The 22,544-nt window shown below is 41.7% G+C and overlaps 1 protein-coding gene across 2 annotated transcripts in view; it reads right to left on the reverse strand.

Annotated features, from left to right (window-relative positions):
- Positions 1–3,384: 3,384 nt before the first annotated feature.
- Positions 3,385–22,544, reverse strand: part of AK7 (adenylate kinase 7) — a 48,000-nt gene continuing 28,840 nt past the window's right edge. For both annotated transcript variants that reach the window (XM_039534231.1, XM_039534232.1), the window contains exons 13-18: positions 21,426–21,554; positions 19,025–19,093; positions 17,092–17,289; positions 11,465–11,685; positions 6,884–7,042; positions 3,385–4,467 (exon numbers count right to left, since the gene is read on the reverse strand). In XM_039534231.1, coding sequence (XP_039390165.1) covers positions 4,429–4,467; positions 6,884–7,042; positions 11,465–11,685; positions 17,092–17,289; positions 19,025–19,093; positions 21,426–21,554 — 815 coding nt within the window. In that variant the 3' untranslated portion in view covers positions 3,385–4,428. The remainder of the gene's footprint in view (positions 4,468–6,883; positions 7,043–11,464; positions 11,686–17,091; positions 17,290–19,024; positions 19,094–21,425; positions 21,555–22,544) is intronic.

Below are 22,544 nucleotides of genomic sequence, written 5' to 3' on the forward strand. Positions count from 1 at the left end.
AACACTTCAGCCTCTCTGGCCATTCAGTAACAGATTTAAAGGTGGTAATTTTGCAACAGAAAAGCTTCAAAAACAGACTCCAAGGAGAAACTGCTGAACTTGAATTAATGTGCAAACTAGATACAATCAATTTAGAGACTGGGAATGGCTGAGCCATTACACACATTGAATCTATTTCCCCATTTTAAGTATCCTCACACCTTCTTATCAAACTGTCTTAAATGGGCTATCTTGATTATCACTACAAAAGCTTTTTTTTTCTCCAGGTGACAATAGCGCATCTTAATTAATTAGCCTCTTAGAGTTGGTTGGGCAACTCCCCTTTTCATGTTCTCTGTATGTATCGGCTCTTTGAGCTCAGATCAAGCCGCCGTCCACGCGCTCTACGTGGACACCCTGAGGAAAAAACCTGACCAGGGCAAGGCCTTCGAGGTGACCAGCAAGTGGGACTCCAGCAACCACTTCCTCCCCGCAGGCAGCTTCACCCGATTCGCCGACTGGCGGTTCATACACCGCGCCCGGCTGAACTGTGTCCCTCTCAACGGAGCTGTCTGCCACGGGAACCCCGACAAACGCTGCCGGAAGTGTGGGTACGCCATGGAGACCTTGCCCCATGTCCTATGCAGCTGCAAGCCCCACGCCAGAGCCTGGCAGCTGCGCCACAACGCCGTCCAGGACCGCCTGGTGAAGGCCATCGCCCCGCACCTGGGAAAGATCGCTGTCAATCGCGCCATTCCCGGCACCGACAGCCCGCTGCACCCGGACATCGTCGTCACGGACGAGGTTCGGAAAAAGAAAATCCTCGTCGACGTGACGATCCCATTAGAAAACAGGACCCCGGCCTTCCGCGAGGCCCGAGCCCGCAAGCTTGAAAAATACGCCCCCTTGGCGGACACCCTGCGGTCAAAGGGCTATGAGGTCTGCACCGACGCCCTGATCGTGGGGGCCCTGGGCGCCTGGGACCCTTGCAATGAACGTGTGCTTCGGACCTGTGGGGTGGGCCGTCGCTACGCGCAACTCATGAGACGCCTAATGGTCTCGGACACTATTCTCTGGTCCAGAGACATTTACATGGAGCACATCACCGGCCACCGCCAATACCAGGAGTGAGCGGGCGTGACGCTGTGCACACGAAGGGGGGATGAGACCCGTGGACCCCCCCGTCGGACTCTATCCCCTAAGCCCTGAACCCACCAAACCATACTCCACCATGTGAGGGTCGTCCCAACCCCATTATTCAGCCCGCTTATTCATGCCCATGACTATCTGTAACCCGTTTGTATGAGTGATGTACCCTGACTGCTTACTGGCTGTACCTTGAACTCACCCACCGTATACCCCGCATTGGGGACATGACAGACTGTGTGTATGTATATGCTGCCTAACACCAAAACGCTAACATCCCCCCACAACCTGTATGTTACCCCCAATGACACAATAACTGACGCTTCAAACACTTTGTATCGTTTATTTTAAATATTCTCTAATAAAATTTAAATCTCATCACTGTAAGTTCCATTCTATGCATCCGATGAAGTGGGCCCAGAAAAGCTTATGCTCAAATACATTTGTTAGTCTCTAAGGTGCCACAAGGATTCCTGTTCTTTTTGCGGATACAGACTAACACGACTGCTACTCTGAAACATGCCAATTTAGTGACTGTTTGGAAATTTGAATTGAAATTGAAACATTAATACTTTAAAAGCATATACAGTGTATGATAAAATATGTGTATCTGAAAGTATAATAGATTTGAAAAGTATGAACATAGACTAGCTTCCTTATACAGCTGTTGTTTTTATGACAATGTCAGTGCATTCATTTCGGTGATGTTGGCCAACCTAATAATTCTAAATGATGATTTGTAAGCAAAGTCTAAATGAGCTCTCCCTGACAGCTAGTGATGAGCTGGGGGCTGGGGCGAAAGGCTTCAGGACCAGATTGTATTTAGATTCACACCTAATCTACCTAGGTATCCAGCAAACAGAGCTGTGTTGCCCAAGTGATAGATTTTGGCTGGGGTTGGGTTACAAGTCACTTGAATGCGCAGAGGGCGGGGGGGGATGAAATGTTGCTGTTCTTATTGTATGAGTAAAGGTCAGTAGAACTGTACTTAGCCTGTCCTGATTGAGGGCATCAAAAGAGAGGTTGGGGACCTGTCCCTCTCCACTGTTTAAAGACAGAGCTGATTAGGCTCCATAGATAGTCTTTTGTTCTGTTAAGTGACCACTGCAGCTGAAATCACTGATAATCAGGTCCAAATTGCTTAGTCCTGCTGTGGGGACAGTGTACCTGTGGGCTACATCTGATGAAGTGGGCTGGAGCTCACAAAAGCTTATGCTCAAATAAATTTGTTAGTCTCTAAGGTGCCACAAGTGCTCCTGTTCTTTTTAAAAAGGCAAACAGAATGTTGGAATCATTGACTGCTGCTGCACATTCACTGGATGTTTTCAGAGAACTATTCACAATGACTCCAAGATCTCTTTCTTGAGTGTTAACAGCTAATTCAGACTCCTTCATTTTGTATGTATAGTTGAGATTGTTTTCCAATGTGCATTACTTTGCATTTATCAACATTAAATTTCATCTGCCATTTTTGTTGCCCAGTCACCCAGTTTTGTGATCCCTTTGTAACACTTCGCAGTCTGCCTGGGACTTAACTATCTTGAATAGTTTTGTATCATCTGCAAATTTTGCCACCTCACTATTTACCCATTTTTCCAGATCATTTATGAGTATGTTGAACAGCAATGGTCCTGGTACCAACACCTCAGGGATACCACTATTTCTCTCTCTCCATTCTGAAAACTGATAATTTATTCCTACCCTTTGTTTCCCATCTTTTAACCAGTTATTGATCCATGAGAAGACTTCCCTCTTATCCCATGATGGCTTACTTTTCAAAAGTCAGTTTAAATTAAATACATTTTTTTTAAAAATGTTTTTAGAAATCAAGGCCTGTTATATGTTTTGGTGTAACTTGCATTATCCTTATGTTAAATTTGCATTATCCTAACAAAACATTTACTTTATTCATATCTCTTTTATATATCTCATCGGTCCTGACACCCCTCCCTGTAAATTCGAACGCCCCCCCTAATTTCAATTCCTGGGGAAACCACTGATATGTAGCATGCAGAAGAAGGGTTTTGTGTGTTTGAATGGGGACACAGAATTAATAAAGTCCTATATTAAAAATAAAATATTTTGCAGTTATTATATGTAGTATTAATAGGTCATCATCCTTTTTAGAAATGTTAGATGTTTTTGTTTCTCTTTTTCTTTTCAAACAGCCCTCATAGGCATGCTTTCTGTTTGGGGATTATATTGTGTTACGTTTTCTATAATAAAAAATATGTGAAGATTAATTCTATCGAAACCTCATCAGCTCAAGATAGATGGTTTATTTGGCCTTTTCTTTGACAATATACATTAGGTCAATACAAAATCAAAATAACCAAATGAAAGCCATCCAACTATTGTTGAGAAACTAACTGTGACCAACCCAGGAACTCTTTAGATTCTCCTTCAAGAACTGCCACTATGGGAATCTTAAAGCAATGCAATAAACTTCAATGGTACAGAAATATTGACTATCCTTTGACTATTAAACCGAATATTGATAATACCAAAACAACACTGAAAATTAAGGGCAGATCCAGATTGGATCACCAGGCATTTACCCAGTCACTTTAGTTGATTGGTATGCTTCTACATCTGGTACAGAATGGCAGCACTTTGTGCTCCACTGTCTGTCTGCTCTTGTGTAACAGGCAGATGGAGTGAAGCCCAGGTCAGAATTACCCCTTGCACACTATGCCTCATGTAGGGTGCTCAAAACCCCTGGACTGAAAGCCTTTCTAGTGCCTTATAGTCTCCTAATGAGCAGAGGAGAGGAAAAAGCTTTACACTTGGAGAGTAGTAGAAAGATAGTCCTTGATCCTCCTGTTTCTTTCCTTTTATCAGTAGCAGCAGCTGCCCCCTTTTCAAAGACTCAGGGAAAGAATCCCCTAGCCTTGTTCCTTTCTTCCATTGTGCTATAGAACCAGAAAATAATTTGCTAGTGGTGCTAATCATGTCAACTGCACTAGAGAATGGGAGGCAAGGAACACTGCTGCCCTTCCATGATGATAGGGTGTGGGTTCTTTTGGACCACAATTTCAAATAGGTATATGCATAAATAGTCTGATGTATATGTGCATAAATTAAGATGTGGTCATAAACAGAGTATTTAGTGGAGTGCAAAGCTATCTACTGTACTATGAGCTATAAAAGTAATATGTCAGAAATCAAAGTGAAAACTACGCAAAGAAATATAAATAAAATAGTTTCAATGTAATCAATTTTTTTGTAAAATTCATTTTAGAAATGTTCTGCCTTTTCATTAGTGTGATGATGTGTTGGGGTTTTACATCTGTCAGTACTCTTTCATTCCATTTCAGGATTGTTCTTGAACAGATATTCTGCCTATAGACAAAAGATTGACAAAAAGTAAAGTCAACAGTGTTACAGACTCTAAGTATTCAATTTTAAACTTCGCCAAATTAACAGAAGTTTAGGGGATGACACCACTTTAAACAAAATCCAAGCAGCTATTATATAGCTCCAAGATGGTAAAGCTGTAAGCCCTGATAGATATGCCATCAATTTCTATAAGACATTTTTTAATACTATCACCTTCCTTACACAAAGTGTACAATTACTTCAAGCAAACAAAGATTGTACCACCTATTACTGAGGCCACATTGTCCTTCCCCATAAAGATAAAAATCCAGGAATGCGTACATCTTATCTCCTCATTTTTTTCCTTAATGAAGATCATAATTCTTGCTAAGATGTTAATAGACTGAGAGCCCTCCCTGCTCCCTATAGATGCATATCATTCTGGTTCTGTACATCACTGGGCAGTGAGCAACAATGTAAGGACATTATATACTGCCCACAGTAGCACAAAATGGAACTCTTGTCATACAGTAGCACAAAACGTCACTTAGGAGTGTGAAAAATGCACACCCCTGAGTGATGCAGTTATACTGACCAAACTCCCAGTATAGACAGTGCTGTATTGATAGGAGGGCTTCTCCCTTCAATATAGCTTCACTAAGGGCTGGTCTACACTAGGGGGGGATCGATGTATGATACGCAACTTCAGCTACGAGAACAGCGTAGCTGAAGTCAACGTATCTTATTTCGACTTACCTCCCGTCCTCACAGCGCGAGATCGACGGCCGTGGCTCCCCCATCGACTCCGCTTCCGCCTCTCGCCCTGGTGGAGTTCCGGAATCGACGGGGAGCACGGCGGGGATCGATTTATCGCGTCTAGATGAGGTGCGATAAATCGATCCCCAATAGATCGATCGCTACTCGCCAGTCGGGCAGGTAGTGTGGATGTACCCTAAGGCATAGAGTGGCTACACCAGCGAGCTTACAGTGGTGCAGCTGTACCAATGCAACCTCTCTAGTGTAGACATAGCGTAAGGGCATGGTTACACTTGCAGATGTAGAGTGCTGTGAGTTCAACCCACCTTTGTACAGCACAGTAGGGAAAGCGCTGCAGTCTGTCCACACTGACAGCATCAAGCGCACTGGCGTGGCCACATTTGCGGCACTTGCAGCGTCATTGGGAGCATTGCATTATGGGCAGCTATCCTAGCATGCAAGTGACTGCAATGTGCTTTTCAAAGGGGGGGAAAGGGGGAGTGTATATGTGGGGGAAGAGTGTGTGTGTTTGGGGTGCTGAGAGTGTGTCAGCATGCTGTCTTGTAAGTTCAGACTCCTATCTCTGCTCCCCTGCCTCTCTCTCACTCACTCAAAGCAAACAGTAAATGTTTGCTTTTCTTGGAGCTGATAAGCAGCCGGCTTCTCCAAAACGGAGCTTTGAAAGGGCATTTCCGCATTCCTGCAGCCAATTTCACAACAATGACAAGAGTGGCCACTTGACTTAAGGGGATTATGGGACATTTCCGGAGGCTGATCAGAATGCAGTAACACCTTGTTCACACTGGCGCCACGGCGTTCCAGTGGGGGCGCAGCAAACGTTATTCCACTCGCCGAGGTGGAGCACCAGCAGCACTGTAGCTGCAGAGTCAGGGTGCTCTACATGCCTTGCCAGTGTGGATGGGGAGTGAGCAAGGGTGCCCAGGGCTGCTTTATTGCGCTGTAACTCGCAAGTGTAGCCAAGGCCATAGTATTACAAGGGTGCAGCTGCAGCGCTCTTAAGTGTAGACAAGCCCGTAGAGAAAGCAGCTGTTAATATTTCCCCTTTCCTCCATGCAAATATTTTTTATTTATGGTTTTACAGGAAAATTAGGTAAGATCACCAGGATGGCAGTAATTCTCTCATCCTCTTTTATGGCTCACTTGGGAGCTAGGCTGTGTGTTTGTGCAGGGTGTTAAGGTGCCTCCTTATTTCCCTGTGTGAGCAACCTGCTTTGGAGATCCTGTGTGGTGGGTGGGGAGTTTGAAGGCAGTAGAGGCCCAACCTCCCATCCCAGTATATCAGCCAGTGCAGCTCAGCTGGCACAGAGGGTGAGTCAGGACCAAATTGTGATAGTCCCTATCATACTCCTGGGCAGTGCAGCTACATTCCATCCCTTACTTGGGCTATTTCTAAGGTGTTAATCCAGTCCAAAAAGATTAGGTTTCTGTATACTCTACTTTTCATAACAACTCTTGGTCTCCTGAACAGTAGCAATTTGAGTTTGGGCCTGCTTCTGCTGCCGTTTAAGTTAATGGGAATTTGCCAGTGATGTCAATTGGAAGAGAAACTGGGCTCTTTCTTTGATTTCATAAGCCTTTGCTATCAAAGAGATGCTACTGTTTTAGTGCATTTTTCCTTTGGGCCATGTCAAAGGCATCTGAGAAAACATCATAATTATATTACCAGGAAGTCAACTGGATCATCAGGCCTGATCTTGCAACATTCATTCAGCCCTTGCATAAGTGTTGGCATGACATTCTTCATTAAGTAGTTCCTTAGAGGAATGGACTGGGCTTCAAGTAATTCTTGTTCCTGCCTCTTCACTTCCTCTAGACGTTTATTCTAGAAGTAATAATAATTTTAAAAAATTTCAATCTTCTATTAAATAGCATTTGCCAAAATCTAGAATGGTGGCTTGTAGGAAAAACATGATCAGTTAGAAATACTGGTCATTTCTTTAAAATGTATGAATGATTTCTACCTCTGGTTCTGGCTTTTGAAGGATGGGGTGTAAGGGTGGGAGGGAAGGAAGAGAGAAGAAAAGGACTAGGTCCAGTGAAGAATGAGACCATCTCTCTTCTACTGTTTCTTTTGATTTTCCTCTCTATCATCTAAGATTGGCTGAGTCTGAAGATGTTTTCCATTGCTCCTATTGCCAAAAGGTGAAAATGTTTGCAAGTCCCAGTAAAAAAAAAAACCCAGTTATTTTTGCATGTGCCAGAAACTTCTTGAGCCCTTTTTGGGCACTGTTTTGAACTTCACAGAGAACCCTTTGATCTTACTGGATTGGTTCTACAGAACAGCTCATACAATTTTTTTTTAAGTGCCAATGGAGTTGCACCTTCTATAGCTGCTGAAGTTAGCCTTAAGTTTGTTATAGTATTTCCTTTCCCAGCAGTAACCTGGGTTATTGGTGGATATAGTAAACAGTACAAACTCTGGAGAACTCAGCGGACAGCTCTTTCACATTAAAAAACTGGTGCAAGAGTTACGTTCAAACAATAGTGGCTGCTGAATGGGTGAGAGGAGGTCTAGGTGGCTGCCTTCCAAATCAAAGAAGCAGATACTTCAGCTTTCCAAGTCACATGGAGTTTGCCGTTTTGCAGCAGTGTTGGTCCCAGCATATGAGAGAGACAAAGTGGGTGAGAATACCTTTTAGTGCACCAACTCCTTTTGGTGAAAGAGACACGCTTTCAAGCCTACGCAGACTCTTTGGGTCACAAAAGAGCTCTGTGTAAGCTTGAAAGCTTGTCTTTCACCAACAGAAGTTGGTCCACTAATATATCACCTCACCCACCTTGCCTGTAATAGCTCAGAAGTGACATTTGACAAACTGTGGATATGGTTTGTGAGCATGGACATAGATAGCATGTGAACCTTTACCCAGAGGGAAATGGAGGTCTTGGATATAGCCTTCTTCTTGTTATTGTCCTTAGAACAGATGGATAGTTATTTAGATTTCCAAAGTGCTTTTGTATTATATAGGTTACACTTGATCACTCACTTTATATTCAGTGTGGAGTTTTCACTCCTGAGTGGTTGAAGCCTTTAGACCGTGCATAGATAAGACAGTGGGTTCATTAACATCAGAGTCGACATTATGCTTTTAGATAAACTCTAGGAGAAAGCAAAACACTGCTTAATCCTGAAAAAAAAATGTAGATGTGGGGAGAGATAGCAAGGGCTCTTCTTGGTGCTCCTATATTTCAAACTAGAGTTACAGCAACTACAAATGCTACATTAAAAGTGAGTAGTTTTGGGGCACTCTCTTTCAAAGATTCATAAGCACATTCAAAAATGAAAAAGGACCCACTGTGGAATTATTGGCCTGTATTTAAGTTATAAAAAAATATAAGAGCTGCTTTCTGGGATATAATATCCCGACTCTACAGAGGACCAAAAAAATTGCTGGGGCATGCACTTACAGGTTATTCACCTTAAGACCTTTTGTGAATCCTACCAACCAAAACCCGAGAGTGTGCTGAAGTAAACAGGAATAAATGTCAATGTGATTCTCTAATACCTACTAGGGAAGCCATCCCTGATTCCATAGTATGTACTAGAAGTGGACTTCTGATTGCAACACATACTTTACACTGTCCACTGAAAAGCCATTCTATAGCTATCAGAGATGCTTATCTTTATAGGCTGTTAGATGGTCTGGACTGCAGTATTGAATGGATCTTTGGGTTAGATTTAAAGATCTTGTCTGAAAGTTATGTTCTATAAATAAAGACAGCCCACTCATGATGTCGGAGAATGAAAGACAGCTGGGCAAAAACAAAATCACATCCTGCCTGATTTTCCATAGTATCTTGGGAATCTGAAGAATGGGTGGGTCAGGAGCAGCTCAGCTCCATGCTCCAATCCTCGGATATTCTAGGTAATTTGCCAAAATCTGGGGCATTTATTCAACTGGTTCGTCTCTAATAAGATATCAAAATTCGCAGATACTTCAACTGCAGCGTGCTGGGGATGCAAACATCGTTTCAAAAAATGGGATGCTTTGCTAAGTCCAACTTCTGAGACATTCTTCTTGCCCCTGACAATGATTGCTATAAGGAAAACAATATGGGATTCTGCCTAAACACAAAAGCAGAAGGCTTCTGACAGGAGCTGAGGGCTGTGAGTGCCCCTTGCCAGTTTACATATGCCACTGTAGCTAGTTTGTCACACTGGACTAAGATACTGTGTTGAGCTAGTCATGGTTCCCAGGCAAGAAGAGCTAAGCATATTACCAGTAACTCCAGTGCATTCAAGCACTAACAGAGTGCCCAAATGGACACCTCAGCCTGAAATGGTGGCATCCAAGATTATGCAGATAAGGCAGGACAGGAAAGGGAAAAAGGCAAAAGCCAAGACCTGCTAAAAGTTTAGTGGTGAGGAAAGCGATTATAGCAGGATCTTTCAAGTTCTGTGGGATAGGGAAAAGAATTCCTCCAAGAAGGAAAGTGTGCAGTCTTCTGGAAGAGGAAAGTCTTCAATGGATGGAGATTAAATCAAGGGCACCAAATACAAAGCCTACAAAACAGAGAGCTGGAGAATATGCCTGGCCAGAGCTGATCTACTGTCTCCCATTCGGGGGAACTGCTACACTGGAGCACTTGAAGCAGCTGAGCAGAGTGTGCTGTTAGGGCATGCCTACACTTACCATGGATCGACACTATGGTGATCACCAGGAGTTGATTTAGCGTCTCTAGTGAAGACCTGCTAAATCGACCGCAGATCGCTCTCCAGTAGACTCTGGTACGCCACCAGAATGAGAAGCATAAGATAAGTTGACAGGAGAGTTTCTCCCATTGACCCAGCACGGTGTAGACACTGCAATAAGTCGACCTAAGCTACGTCAACTCCAGCTACGTTATTCACGTAGCTGGAGTTGCGTAATTTAGGTCAACTTAACCCCATAGTGTAGACCTGCCCTCAGAAGGGACCAACAAAGTCAGTCAACATAGGGAGAGGGAAGAAAAGAGTCTTAACACTAGCATGAATACCCATCTTCTGAGAGAAGAGGTTACTCAATGGTTAGCCAATCACGCAACCTCTGAAAAGTGGTGAACTGCCTCTGGTATTCAGTCTAATGAGGCCAGAAGGGAGGAATTGTTCTCTTTGATGCTGCCCTTTTTGACCCTTGCTCTCTTCTTTTCTTTCCCCAAACACTTTATTTGCCCTCATTTTCTCCTTTTGTTTCATCTTCCTTGCCTGCTTCATTCCATCTTGCTAGGAAAATAAAGGGGAAAGAAGGACTAAGGTAACTGCTGTTCCTTGCTTATTGCATGTAGTAGGCAAAAAAAAAAAAAAAAAAAAGAGGAAAAAAGGCTGGATGGACCGAAAAGGGGATACTACAGTAGGTACACTACAGAGGGGAGAGAATTAAATTACAAGGTCTCAAATTCAAAACTAATAAAAGGAAATACTATTTTAATTCAGTTTTGTCAGTTCATTTCAGCATCTGCAAGAAACAACATAATGGTAATTAATTTTGATTTCACAGGCTCAATGAGGTGACTGAAAAGTTGGTAAGAGGGAATCTTTGGGCTCTCCTGGGTTCTGCCACTTTCAATGGCTGAAACTTGCAGAACCACCCAGAAAGTCCATGTGGAGACCATTTATAGCAGCACAAGATAGCTGGAATCTTTATGCCTACTGAGTGAGCAAAGCTAACCAAAAAGGGAGCATGGACAATGCACACAGGAGATGTTGATTCAGTGCATCTCCTTGAAAGCTTCATCTAGTGCAGCTCCAATGGTACAGTAGATTTTGCCCATCTGTGGCAGAATCCCCAGAGGAGGGGTAAGGTGATGGTGTAACTCACTGTGGCACACTTGTGTAAGGGCTAATAAAGCCCTTTTTCTTCAGTTTCTTCCTCTGGAATGTTCCAATCAATATCTGAAATCTCACTGGACATTTATAGGGCATTAGGAGGAGGAAGGTCACCAAACTTGTTTTAAGGGTATGTTGGTAACGACACACAAAAGCTTCTCTTGTAACTTTATTAATATTTGAATTCTTTAACGAGGGTCTCAAAATACATCCTATGAAGGAAATATGAAAACAAATATGCAACTTGATATAGGAAACTACAGAGCATATACCATGCTTTTGAAATGGAACGACACTGCATAGCTCTGACCCATCCATCACATGTATGCCCAAGCCAAACATTTTTGTATAAGGACGTCAAATGATAAGATGCTGGAGGTCCCATAATTGCTATTTTCTAAAACAGGTATATAACTAGGTTTGTGCAGAACTTTAACTTACCCACTCTTCCCAGTTTGCCAACTTTTCAGCCCTTTCCTCAGCTTCTTTACGCTCCTGTTCAGCATTTTCTTCTGCTTCTTTGGCAAGGCGTGCCTCGGCTGCTTTGCATTCTAGTTCTTCCTTTTCTTCATCTGTCAAACCATAATTTCGAAGTTCTCCAATTTCTTTGATGATCTCTTTTACAATAAATCTGTTCTCAGGATCCTCAAACTTTGCTACATCTTTTAAACATAAGAACAAAGAACATAAGTATCCTCATTAATTACGGGGGAAAGGGAATTCAGTTATTACTGTGAGACCTTTACAGTATATTTGATATATTAGTTAAGGTTGGCCAACACTTTCCATTATAAAGAACCTGTTTTCAGCTGGTTGTAAACTGGTTGTAAACTGTGTCAAACTTTAACCATCTTGGCTGAAGTTTTCTATGCTAGGTGTCTGCTCGGGCTGACACATAACATTTCAGCTAAAATGACTCATTTCTGAGAATGAGATAGGAAAAAAATATTGTTTTGCCCACTATTAAACAAATTCTTACAACCGTTTTGTTGAGAAACTCTAGCACCTCCATACTTTGGAGCAAGGGCTTGAAATTTGGCAAGGGGATGGTCTGCTGTCAGGAATGTGCGTTTTACTTCCCTGCAAAAGTTCATCCATATTTGGCCAAGTGATGAGACTCGGAGGGAAAAATGCAGTTCAGATTTAGGAGAGACTTGTTAACAAGTTTGGCATCTAAGTTCTCAAAGATGCCATCCCCACACAGATCCTATCTGTGAGTAGACTGTACATGCACAATCCCCATAGAGTGATTCATTGTGTATGCTGCAACAAGGCCACAGAGACTGAGCAAGGTGCCTTATAATTGCTCTTCCACTCTGCTGGGGTTGGTGTGGCAGTGGACACTGGCCCTGAGAGCAGGGTGACTGTCTCTGTGCTCTCAACACTGCCTCTATTGGTGCCCAGGCAACATAGAGGAGCCTGACATGAATGCAAGGGGGTGAGGGCCAGGAGGCAGAAGGAGTGGCAGGAGGTGAATAGAAGCAGGGAGGAGAGTGGGTTGCAGGAGCTGGAGGGTCCAGGCAAGCAGGGTTTTTTTTTATGGGGAGGTATTAAATAAGCACAGAAGGGGATGAGGGCTGGTGCAAAGGAACTGGGAAGGGTTTGGATAGGAGCAAGGGGAGGGTAAGAAGGACAAGCCAGGGGCACGAGGGTTTATAAATACTAGAATACATCCAGAACCTGGAATGGAACCCAGGAGTCCTGAGTCTCTGCTTTCCTCTGCTGTCAGACCTACAAGCAAAATGTGTGCGTCTCATCCCCATCTATTGGCTAGTCCATATAGAAGATAAGAGCATACTACTGCTAACAGTTACTCTATTACCTCAACTGATAGAGGGCTCTTCACCCCTGATCTAGAGGTCCAAACCCTGCTGATGACCCAGGATTGGGTCAATATGATACCACAGGATGGAATTTCTCCTTTTTCAGTTTTTTAAATAATAAATTACATTTAAAAAAAATTAAAATACTAAATTTACAAAGTAAAGAAACTCCAGAACTAAAGTTGTCTACAATCTTAATTTACCGCTTGTGTATATGAATGATGACAGTCTTTAATTAGATGATCACATACTATTTTTCCCCACAGGACCCCTAACAACAATACTGTAGTAATAACCATGGATAGAAACTTCAGTATCACATGGTCTCCAGTTCTGCTATTCATCTATCCTTCTAAAGCAGGGGTAGGCAACCTGTGGCACGCGAGCTGATTTTCAGTGGCACTCACATGCCCAGGTCTTGGCCACTGGTCCAGGGGGCTTTGCATTTTAATTTAATTTTAAATGAAGCTTCTTAAACATTTAAAAAAACTTATTTACTTTACATACAACAATAGTTTAATTATATATTATAGACTTATAGAAAGAGACCTTCTAAAAACATTAACATATATTACCGGCACGCAAAACCTTAAATTAGAGTGAATAAATGAAGACTTGGCACACCGCTTCTGAAAGGCTGCCGACCCCTGTTCTAAAGTATTTCTAAGACCTCTATCAGCATGGTATCTAAGTATTTCTCCGCAAAGATTTTTCTCAAATGGTGAACTGTTAAGACTGCAATACAAATGCTACAGAAGTCATACTTAACTTAGCCTCAGAAATATACTTGTCTTTTTAAATAAGAGCTGAGATTAACACTGACACAGAGGATACATCTGCATAGCCCACAGCAGTGAGCCTCTGAGTCCAGGTAAGCAGACTCTAGCTTGTGGGGCTCATGCAGTGCTCTAAAAATAGAAGCCCACCACCCTCTCAAGGCTTCAGAGCCTGAGCTCAGCCCAAGCTGCAACTTCAAGCACCATCTACACAGCTATTTTTAGAGGGCTAGCATGAGCCCTGCAACCCCAAGTCCTTCAACAGGGGCTGGGAGGATCATTGCCCTAGCCTGTGCAGGCACACCCTTAAGGGGTCACAAAAACTGGGGAGCCCACAACTGAGGTCTTAAAAGGCAAGCGCTGTTAAAAGGGTAACATTGCTTTTCATTGAATAAAAGATCTTTTATCAGTGATCTCAGCCACTGACTAAGCCTCCCCAGCTTCCTGAGTTATCCCCGATTTGCAGATGGCAAAGCAGACAGAAGTTAAGTGCTTTACACAACTTGTGCAGAGAGAAGAATCCAGACAACTTGATACTTTATGTCTGCACTGTGTTTAAACCACAGTGCAGACATAAAAAAGCCAGCTCAGAAGGCCACATTTTTAATAGCTGACAGTCTTCTAAAATCCTTGATGATAGTAAAATCATAAAATTCAAATATTTGGATCAATATTAAGAAAAAGACACACATCAGAAAGAATTCCCTACTCCACAACAAAATTATATCTTCCTTGTGATTGGGTCAGTCACCTCCCATAAACTCTCTCATGGCCTAGAGTCAAATTACAGGCAGCCTGCCTCAGTTTCCCATCCTGGACTATTAACGTGAATTTCACTTCAGGCTTTTTCTTAGTCAAAAGATATCCCTCCTTGGGGACTAGGTTTATTAATATAGAATACATGATAAAACTCAAAACCCCAAAACAAAGTCCCTTCACAAGTCCACACAGCCCAAGGTTTCTCCTCTTCTTCCTTGGCCTTCCTACCTGAGCCCTTTACTATCCCTCCTCTGCTTGGACTGGCCTCCCTGCCTAGTACACTTTCTACACGCTCTACAACAACTTTTTGAAAATTTCCCCATTCATTGCAACTTCCTGCTCCTTTTATACTGGAATCACCTGATTCCTGTCAGGTGAAGTTTATGCTGTATTCAGAGTTGGGTTAGCCCCAGGCTCTTCAGCCCATGGGGCAAGCCCTACCTTGTTACATTCCCACTAAACCCAGTACACCCAATCAGCTTCCTGCAGAAGAAGTGTGAGAAAACAATAAGGTTTTCTGTTTGATCTGCAGGTCATTAAATCTGGGCTCTACTGGGGCATGAGATTTAGAGTAAATCTCAGGAAAAACTTCCTAACTGTAAGAACAGTAGGACAGTGGAACAGACTACCTAGGGAGGTTGTGGAAGCTCCTTCACTGGAGGTTTTCAAAAGGAGGCTGGATAGCCATCTGTCTTGGGTGGTTTAGTCACAGCAAATCCTGCATCTTGGCAGGGGGTTAGACTAGATGACCTGTGTGGTCCCTTCCAACCCATGATTCTATGAGGTAGGATGGAGAGAAGTGAGTCGCAAAGCTAAAGAGCCCTCACTGAAGTTATTCTTGCCATAAGTCATCTTTTTGCACCAGAAAGCTGTAACTTGCACACTTTAGTTGATTGCAGCCTCAAGGATTGAAGCAGTTTTGAAGATAACCAGGACCTAAGCTTGATGCTTTCAAGATGAAAGTCAAAATCTTAAATTGCATATGGAAATCAGCTGGAAGCTGGTGAAGACTGTGAAACATGGGTGTGATGTCCCTGTAAGAAGCACCACCAGACAAAGCAGGATGCCTCCTTTGGCACTAGCTAGTTTCAGTTGAAAAGCAGCTGGCAATGTAGTAAGATGCCCATAGAACAATGGGATTGGTAAACCTGCATCATGTGATGCTTGTGCCTGCCCCATGAGGCATTGCAAACCCTTCCCAAAGCACCCTGCGGTCAGTTGCACAGTGGGATAGCTACTACAATGCACTGCTCTCTTTGCCCTTGCAAGAGCTGCTAATGTGGATGCACTCCATCGTCACAAGGAGCACAGTGTGGACACGCAATAGCAGTTTAATTCCAGCGCTTTAATAAAAGTGGTATAACTTATTGCACAGAAACTTGCCAGTGTAGACATACCCTTAGCTAGCTAATCTGCATCCAACCCCCACTTTAGCAAGACATTGAGGTAAGTCAATCAACTTCACCATCTGGATCTGATAAGGAATGTTGTGAAGCCAGTTGCATATGCATACTAGAGGCACCAGAGCTCAAATATTTTATTTCCCCATGTGCCCTCCTATACACTTTGAATGGGAGGGACAATAGAATTGATGATTCTGAAATACAACACAAGAACCCTCAGGACACACAAAAAATTACCTAATATTACCCTCTGAGACTTCTTAGGGGAAAAAAGGAATGGAATCCCTCATGAGCAACTCCACCTATGCTTTCAAAGATCCAAAAATATGTCAACTACACTTCATGGTCAGTGTGACAGATCTGAAAGGATCAACATGGACACATGGTCTTTGTCCATTGCCAGAAGCTTTTCTACCAATACAAGTAGCACAATCTCTGTACCATATTTATAGAATCATAGAACTGGAAGGGACCTCGAGAGGTCTGTAGATGGTTTCCTCGAGGACTGAATGGAAGAAAAAAACATCTGGAGGCTCCAGGTATCACCAGTATTGTTTCACCATAACGTTCTCATAATCTGAGTCCACAAAAGGGACATTCAAGACAGGGGGTGATAATTAGTGTGATTATCCATAACAAGGTATAGCTTTTTTGTGCACAGGCTGAAAATAGCTTCTTTAAGCAATGTTGGCATCCAGCTCTCACTTTGTTTCTAAATAATCAGGCTAGATTCACCAACCCCAAGAGTTCCAGTGATCAGGTTTTGTGGATGGTATATTGGAAGAATTTTGTGGGGGGGGGGAGGAGGAAGTTCAAAAATTCTTTATGTCATAGTCAGTCAGAAGTATTACAAGATTTCCCTCCCCAGCGCCCTAGCCATCTTCATGCTTTGTCTGTTGCAGATCATTTATATATAATCATGACTTGTGAGAACAAAGCTGAGGAAAAGGTTTATTGGGAGCCATGCTATTGAAAATCAAGGACTGGATATTACTGTACTAATTCACCAGACCATCAATAGTGGGGTCTCTGTGTTCTCATTATAAAAGGATAGTTCACTTAGCCTCCAAAAGTGGACCTTTAAAATGGGTACATTGTATGAGCCAATGGCAGTTAGATGTACATTTCCCCAAATTATAAGAGTAAACAAACACTCCTACAGTAGTGCAAGCACGTTCTTAGATTTGTACTCCAGTGACCATTAAAATATGCCATTTTATCTTTGTAAAAATATTGTATTATTTCCATGGAAGAAAAATATACTATGTTTCTAATGGTTTATATAAAAGTTTGCTTTTATTCCATACCAATAAACTGTGGATGTATTTCAAGTTCATCAAAATAGTTGAGAACAGTCTCATCTTCAGTATTTAACTCCCTGAAGAGACTGAGAGTTCTCAAGAACCGGTCCTGAGTATAATGAGTTCCAGCTACAACACTCTCTGGAAGATTCATTACTCGGTTTTTTAGGAATTCATCTGAGGCATTCAACGAAATAACATATTCTGTGGGAAAAACACATTTTTGAGAGTTAGATACGTCATAATTTTTGTTTTATTTTTCTGCTATCACTATTTATCATCTATGAATAACAAATTCCAAATTACTAGTGAATAGAAACAGATGTCAAATCTTTAAATCTCTCCATACAAAATGACATTACAGAATGCTCTGTTTCCAACTGTACACCTGTAGCAATTCACCAATATTTAACAGTAAACACAAGTGCTTTGGAAAGAACCCTGATGTGCCAAAGTTATCTCAGTTAAAAACTATAAAGTTTAACTCCAAACTATGGATCACATCCTACCACCCTTACTTATTGAACTCATTGGGACTATTTGCAGAGTAAGGGACTACTCAAAATGAGTAACAGTGGCAGAATCTAGTCCTAAAGCTGCAAAGAAAGCTACTATACACAACAGTCAAAATGTTTGAAATAGTAAAATCTGAAAAGATCTTTGTGAATTGTGTGGTCAATGTAGTAAATAGGACTGGAGAACTCAACAACTCATCTATTCAAAAGACCTCAAGGACTGGATTACTATAGACTGGAATTTCTAATCTCATAAATAAATGTACCTATGCTTGGGTTAAGTAAACTATCATGCACCCAAGCAGTACATAAAAATAAAATATGCCAGATGCAATATAATTTAGTATCACTGTTATCTGTAGTACAGTGGCAGGGAAAAATACTGGAAGGGCATGTGAAAACATTTTACTTTGTATTAGTTTAACAGTCTCAAATTTTTATTCTTTATAAAATAAAAATCTTTATTCATATCTTTATTCAGCTTCAGTGAAAATGCTACCTACGCTGACAGGTTGGCTTCTCCTGTCGGTGCAGATAATCCACCTCCCTGAGAGGCAGTAGCTACGTTGACAGGAGAAGCCCTCCCATTGACATCACGCTGTCTACACCAGGAGGTAATCAGTATACCTGGGTTGCTAGGAGTGTGGATTTTCCATGCCCTTGAGCAAAATAGTTATACCAACATAAGTTGCTAGTGTAGACTTAGGGCAGCGCTTTAACATGGCTTGTGCACTGTCTACACTGGTGCTTTACAGCGCTGAAACTTGCTGTGCTCAGGGGGGTGTTTTTTCACACCCTTGAGCGAGAAAGTTGCAGCGCTGTAAATTGCCAGTGTAGACAAGCCCTAAGCCTCAGATAAAACTGCCATTAAAGTCAAAGGAAATAAGGACAAATTTATCTAATTTTATACATCCTATTGTAAATTGGTGACGCAGTTCAGCAAAGTCAGGCAGTCACTTCTCTTTTCTCAGGGAGAAATGTATAGAACCAGGTACAGCATAACAGTTAGTAAAACTCAGAAAATTAACAAAAATGCTTCCCAGCTCAGCACAGCCATGGGTTGAGAGTGCAACCTTCTCTCATATAGTCACTCTTCTTTTCTTGGAACAGCTGTGTTTTTAGACCTCCCCTGCAGATCCTGTTGCCGGGGTCAGCACTGGGCATCACAATGATTACAATGATTTACTTGTGTTTTCACTTTAAAAATGTGGACTGCAAGTGTCTCAGTTTATGACTAGAAGAAGCTGCTTGATTCAGAAATTAGTGCTTCATCATCTGTTGCTGTCTGTCTAGAGGTCTGGACCAAATCTTTGTTCCAATGAGATTAGGGCCATTATATGCTTAAATCCAGCACCAGAAAGACTGCTTGTTAATGGTGAGAGTATTCTTTTAAAACTCTGTCCTTTGTAGTATAGTAAACTTACCAGGAATGATTAATTTATCATATCGAGGCACTTTGCTTCTTGTCTCTTCTTCTTCCACATCATCTTCAACTAAAATAAAAGTACAATATAATTAACACTAACACCTGAAGAAATCATATTACTAACGTTAATTAAAGAGGTTCTAGTAACATTATCTGTCCCTTATGTAGTACCTGTTCTTTATATGGTCAAATGACGCAAATTAATGAATCCTGACAGCACCATTTGAGATAGGTGGGTAAATAATTCAGAAAAAAAGTTTAGATACTTCTAAATAAGAAGCACGAATTATGATAGATCTTCTTGATTCAGAAGAGTCAAAAGAGTTCTATTGTTTAAAATAGCTTGGTGCATTCTCTCTCTCTCTCTCTTTCTCTGTATATTTTGCACATAGCTACGGTATATGAACATCTTCTGACAGAAATCCTGCCAGTCACTGCAGGATTCTGCTATGAGACACACTTCTACTTCTCTGTGCAAGAGCAGCATGCACACCCACCATCTTCTGGCCAACTCCTGCTGCTGGCAAGAGAATATATACTAGCTGTTTTGGGGGGCTGGGGTGGACATGTCTCCTAATGTGTAGACAATGCTTGCGTAGAGACTTGGGGAAAGATCCTCAACTTGTGTAAATCACATATCTCCATTGACTACAGTGATTTTCAGTGGAGTTATGCTGATTTACATCAACTGAAGATCTGGGCTGGCCCATTAGCTGGACTCTTTTCTTAAAGCAGTCCTGTGGAATTTTTACATAGGTGGAATAGGCTCCTATACTATTTCCCCCCAACCACTATACATTAGCTCAGCACACAGATGGACTGAGCCCTCCATGTTGTATATTTATTTATTCATTTATTTGCCAGGATGGATATTTTGAAAACACTGTCTTCCTTAACTAAAATGAAGTGATGTACAATCCTTCAATTGTAAGCTTTTTGGGAAAGGGGCTGTTTTTATATTTGTGTCCTATACAGCAATCAGCACAGTGCTGGTGGTGAACATATAACAAATAATAATACTATGCACAGAATCACAGAACTGGAAGGGACCTTGAGAGGTCATCTATTACAGTCCCCTGTACTCATGGCATGACTAAGTATTATCTAGACAATTCCTGACAGGTTTTTGTCTAACCTGCTCTTAAAAATCTCCAATGATGGAGATTCCACAATCTCCCTAGGTAATTTATTCCAGTGCTTAACCAGTTAGGAAGTTTTTCCTAATGTCCAACCTAAACCACCCTTGCTGCAATTTAAGCCAATTTAATCGCAGGCCGAGGGATGTGCTAGCTGCTGCTTCCCACCGCCCCCATTGGCCTGGGACGGCAAACCGCGGCCAGTGGGAGCCGCGATAGGCCGAACCTGCGGATGCAGCAGGTAAACAAACCAGCCCACCCTGGCGAGCCGCGTGCCAAAGGTTGCCGACCCTGTCCTAGGCTGTCATTCCCATTTTGTATGTGTGCAACTGATTTAGAAAGGAACAATGGAGTACTTTCCATTTGTTCTTATTGAATTTCATCCTATTTACTTATAAAATAAATTAATGGAGATATCCTATCTCCTAGAACTGGAAGGGACCTTGAAAGGTCATCAAGTCCAGCCCCCTGCCTTCACTAGCAGGACCAAATACTGATTTTGCCCCAGATCCCTAAGTGGCCCCCTCAAGGATTGAACTCACAACCCTGGGCTTAGCAGGCCAATGCTCAAACCACTGAGCTATCTCTCCCCGCCAAACTTCAGACCATTTCTCCAGTTTGTCCAGATCATTTTGAATTTTAATCCTATCCTCCAAAGCGGTTGCAACCCCTCTCAGCTTGGTATTGTCCACAAACTTTATATGTGTACTCTCTATGACATTATCTAAATAATTGATGAAGATATTGAACAGAACCAGACCCAGAACTGATCCCTGGGGGGACCCCACTCATTATGCCCTTCCAGCATGACTGTGATCCACTGATAACTACTCTCTGGGAACGGTTTTCCAACCACTTTTGCACCTACCTTATAGCAGCTCCATCTAGGTTGTATTTCCCTAGTTAGTTTATGAGAACGTCATGTGAGACGGTATCAAAAGCTTTACTAAAGTCAAAATATACCATGTCTACTGCTTCCTCCCATCAACGAGGCTCGTTACCCTGTTAAATAAAGCTATCAAGTTGGTTTGACATGATTTGTTTTTGACAATTCTATGCTGACTGGTACTTATCACCTTATTATCTTCTAGATGTTTGCAAACTGATTGTTTAATTATTTGCTCCATTATCTTTCTGGGTACAGAAGTTAAGCTGACTGGTCTGTAATTCCCTGGGTTGTCCTTATTTCCCTTTTTATAGATTGGCACTTTGTTTGCCCTTTTCATACATACACAACAAATACAGCAGAACTCTGTAACTTACGATTAAATAGATCTTTTGCCTGGTCATAGGTCTTTGGAAACCCATCCAAAATATATCCTTGATTCTTGCAAGGCATAGACTTTAGCTTTTCTTTCATGAATTTAATCACATACTGATCATCTAGACGACCTGAAAATGTAACATATGCATTCAAATAGAGTTAACCTATGTATGGTTTATGTGGAAGATGAACATCTGAAAGATTTTACTAACATTTTTATACACTTGTCAGAGAGTCTTAGAGTTAAGATCTTAGAATGCCTAATTATCTGCTTGAGATCACTATTTGATAACTGCTCCAAATCACCTATGGTAATATGTATTGATATGCTTCAGAGTACCACAAAATTATCAGGTATAAAATGAAAGACTTATTTCATAAAACTGTTTATGTTTGACGAGTTTAATTATTATCCTGAGATCAAAGGAGTAATATAAATAAATGAGACATAGTACTATAACATACTGGTAACCCCCAGAGACTTGCAGTGTCTCCTGAAGCATCTAGAATTAATTTCTGAGTTTACTTGACAAAACAAAAAAACATTTAGAGAGAGGAATGTAGCAGAACAGTTAAGCTTGCAAAATGTTGGATTTTACTAAGGGCCTCAAACAGATTTACAAACACATATTCAATTTGTTATTAAAACACTTAGCAAAACCCATGTGAGACAGGTATTATGCTCACTCAGATGGGTAAACTGAGGCCCAAAGTAGTTTTAGTGCTTTGGCCCAGGTCACTGAATAAACGTTACAATAAAACCCCAATGTCCTGGGAATAAAACTCAGATTCTTACTTCTTCTGTAATCATGACTCCAACTCCCTCCCCTTCCCTTTGCTTCATTTTTAAAAAGTCTTAATTAAATACATATAAGCCACTGTAATCAAAATATTTTGATTGTAAAAGGTTTCATTGTCTTAACAATAAAGTAAAGCCACACAAGAGATGAAGCAGCAGCGTTCATTAATGCGCTCCTTGGGTGAGCTATGACTTTGCAGACAAAGCATGCATTAATTAGGCAAAGGATGCATCATATAGTGCTTTTTTATGTGAAATCATTGCAGACCTCAGTAGTGTTAAGAAGAACAAGGCCAAAAGCACACATGACATTAGCCAC

This window comes from Mauremys reevesii, linkage group 4, assembly GCF_016161935.1.
Source record: "Mauremys reevesii isolate NIE-2019 linkage group 4, ASM1616193v1, whole genome shotgun sequence".
NCBI classification, from domain to species: domain Eukaryota; kingdom Metazoa; phylum Chordata; order Testudines; family Geoemydidae; genus Mauremys; species Mauremys reevesii.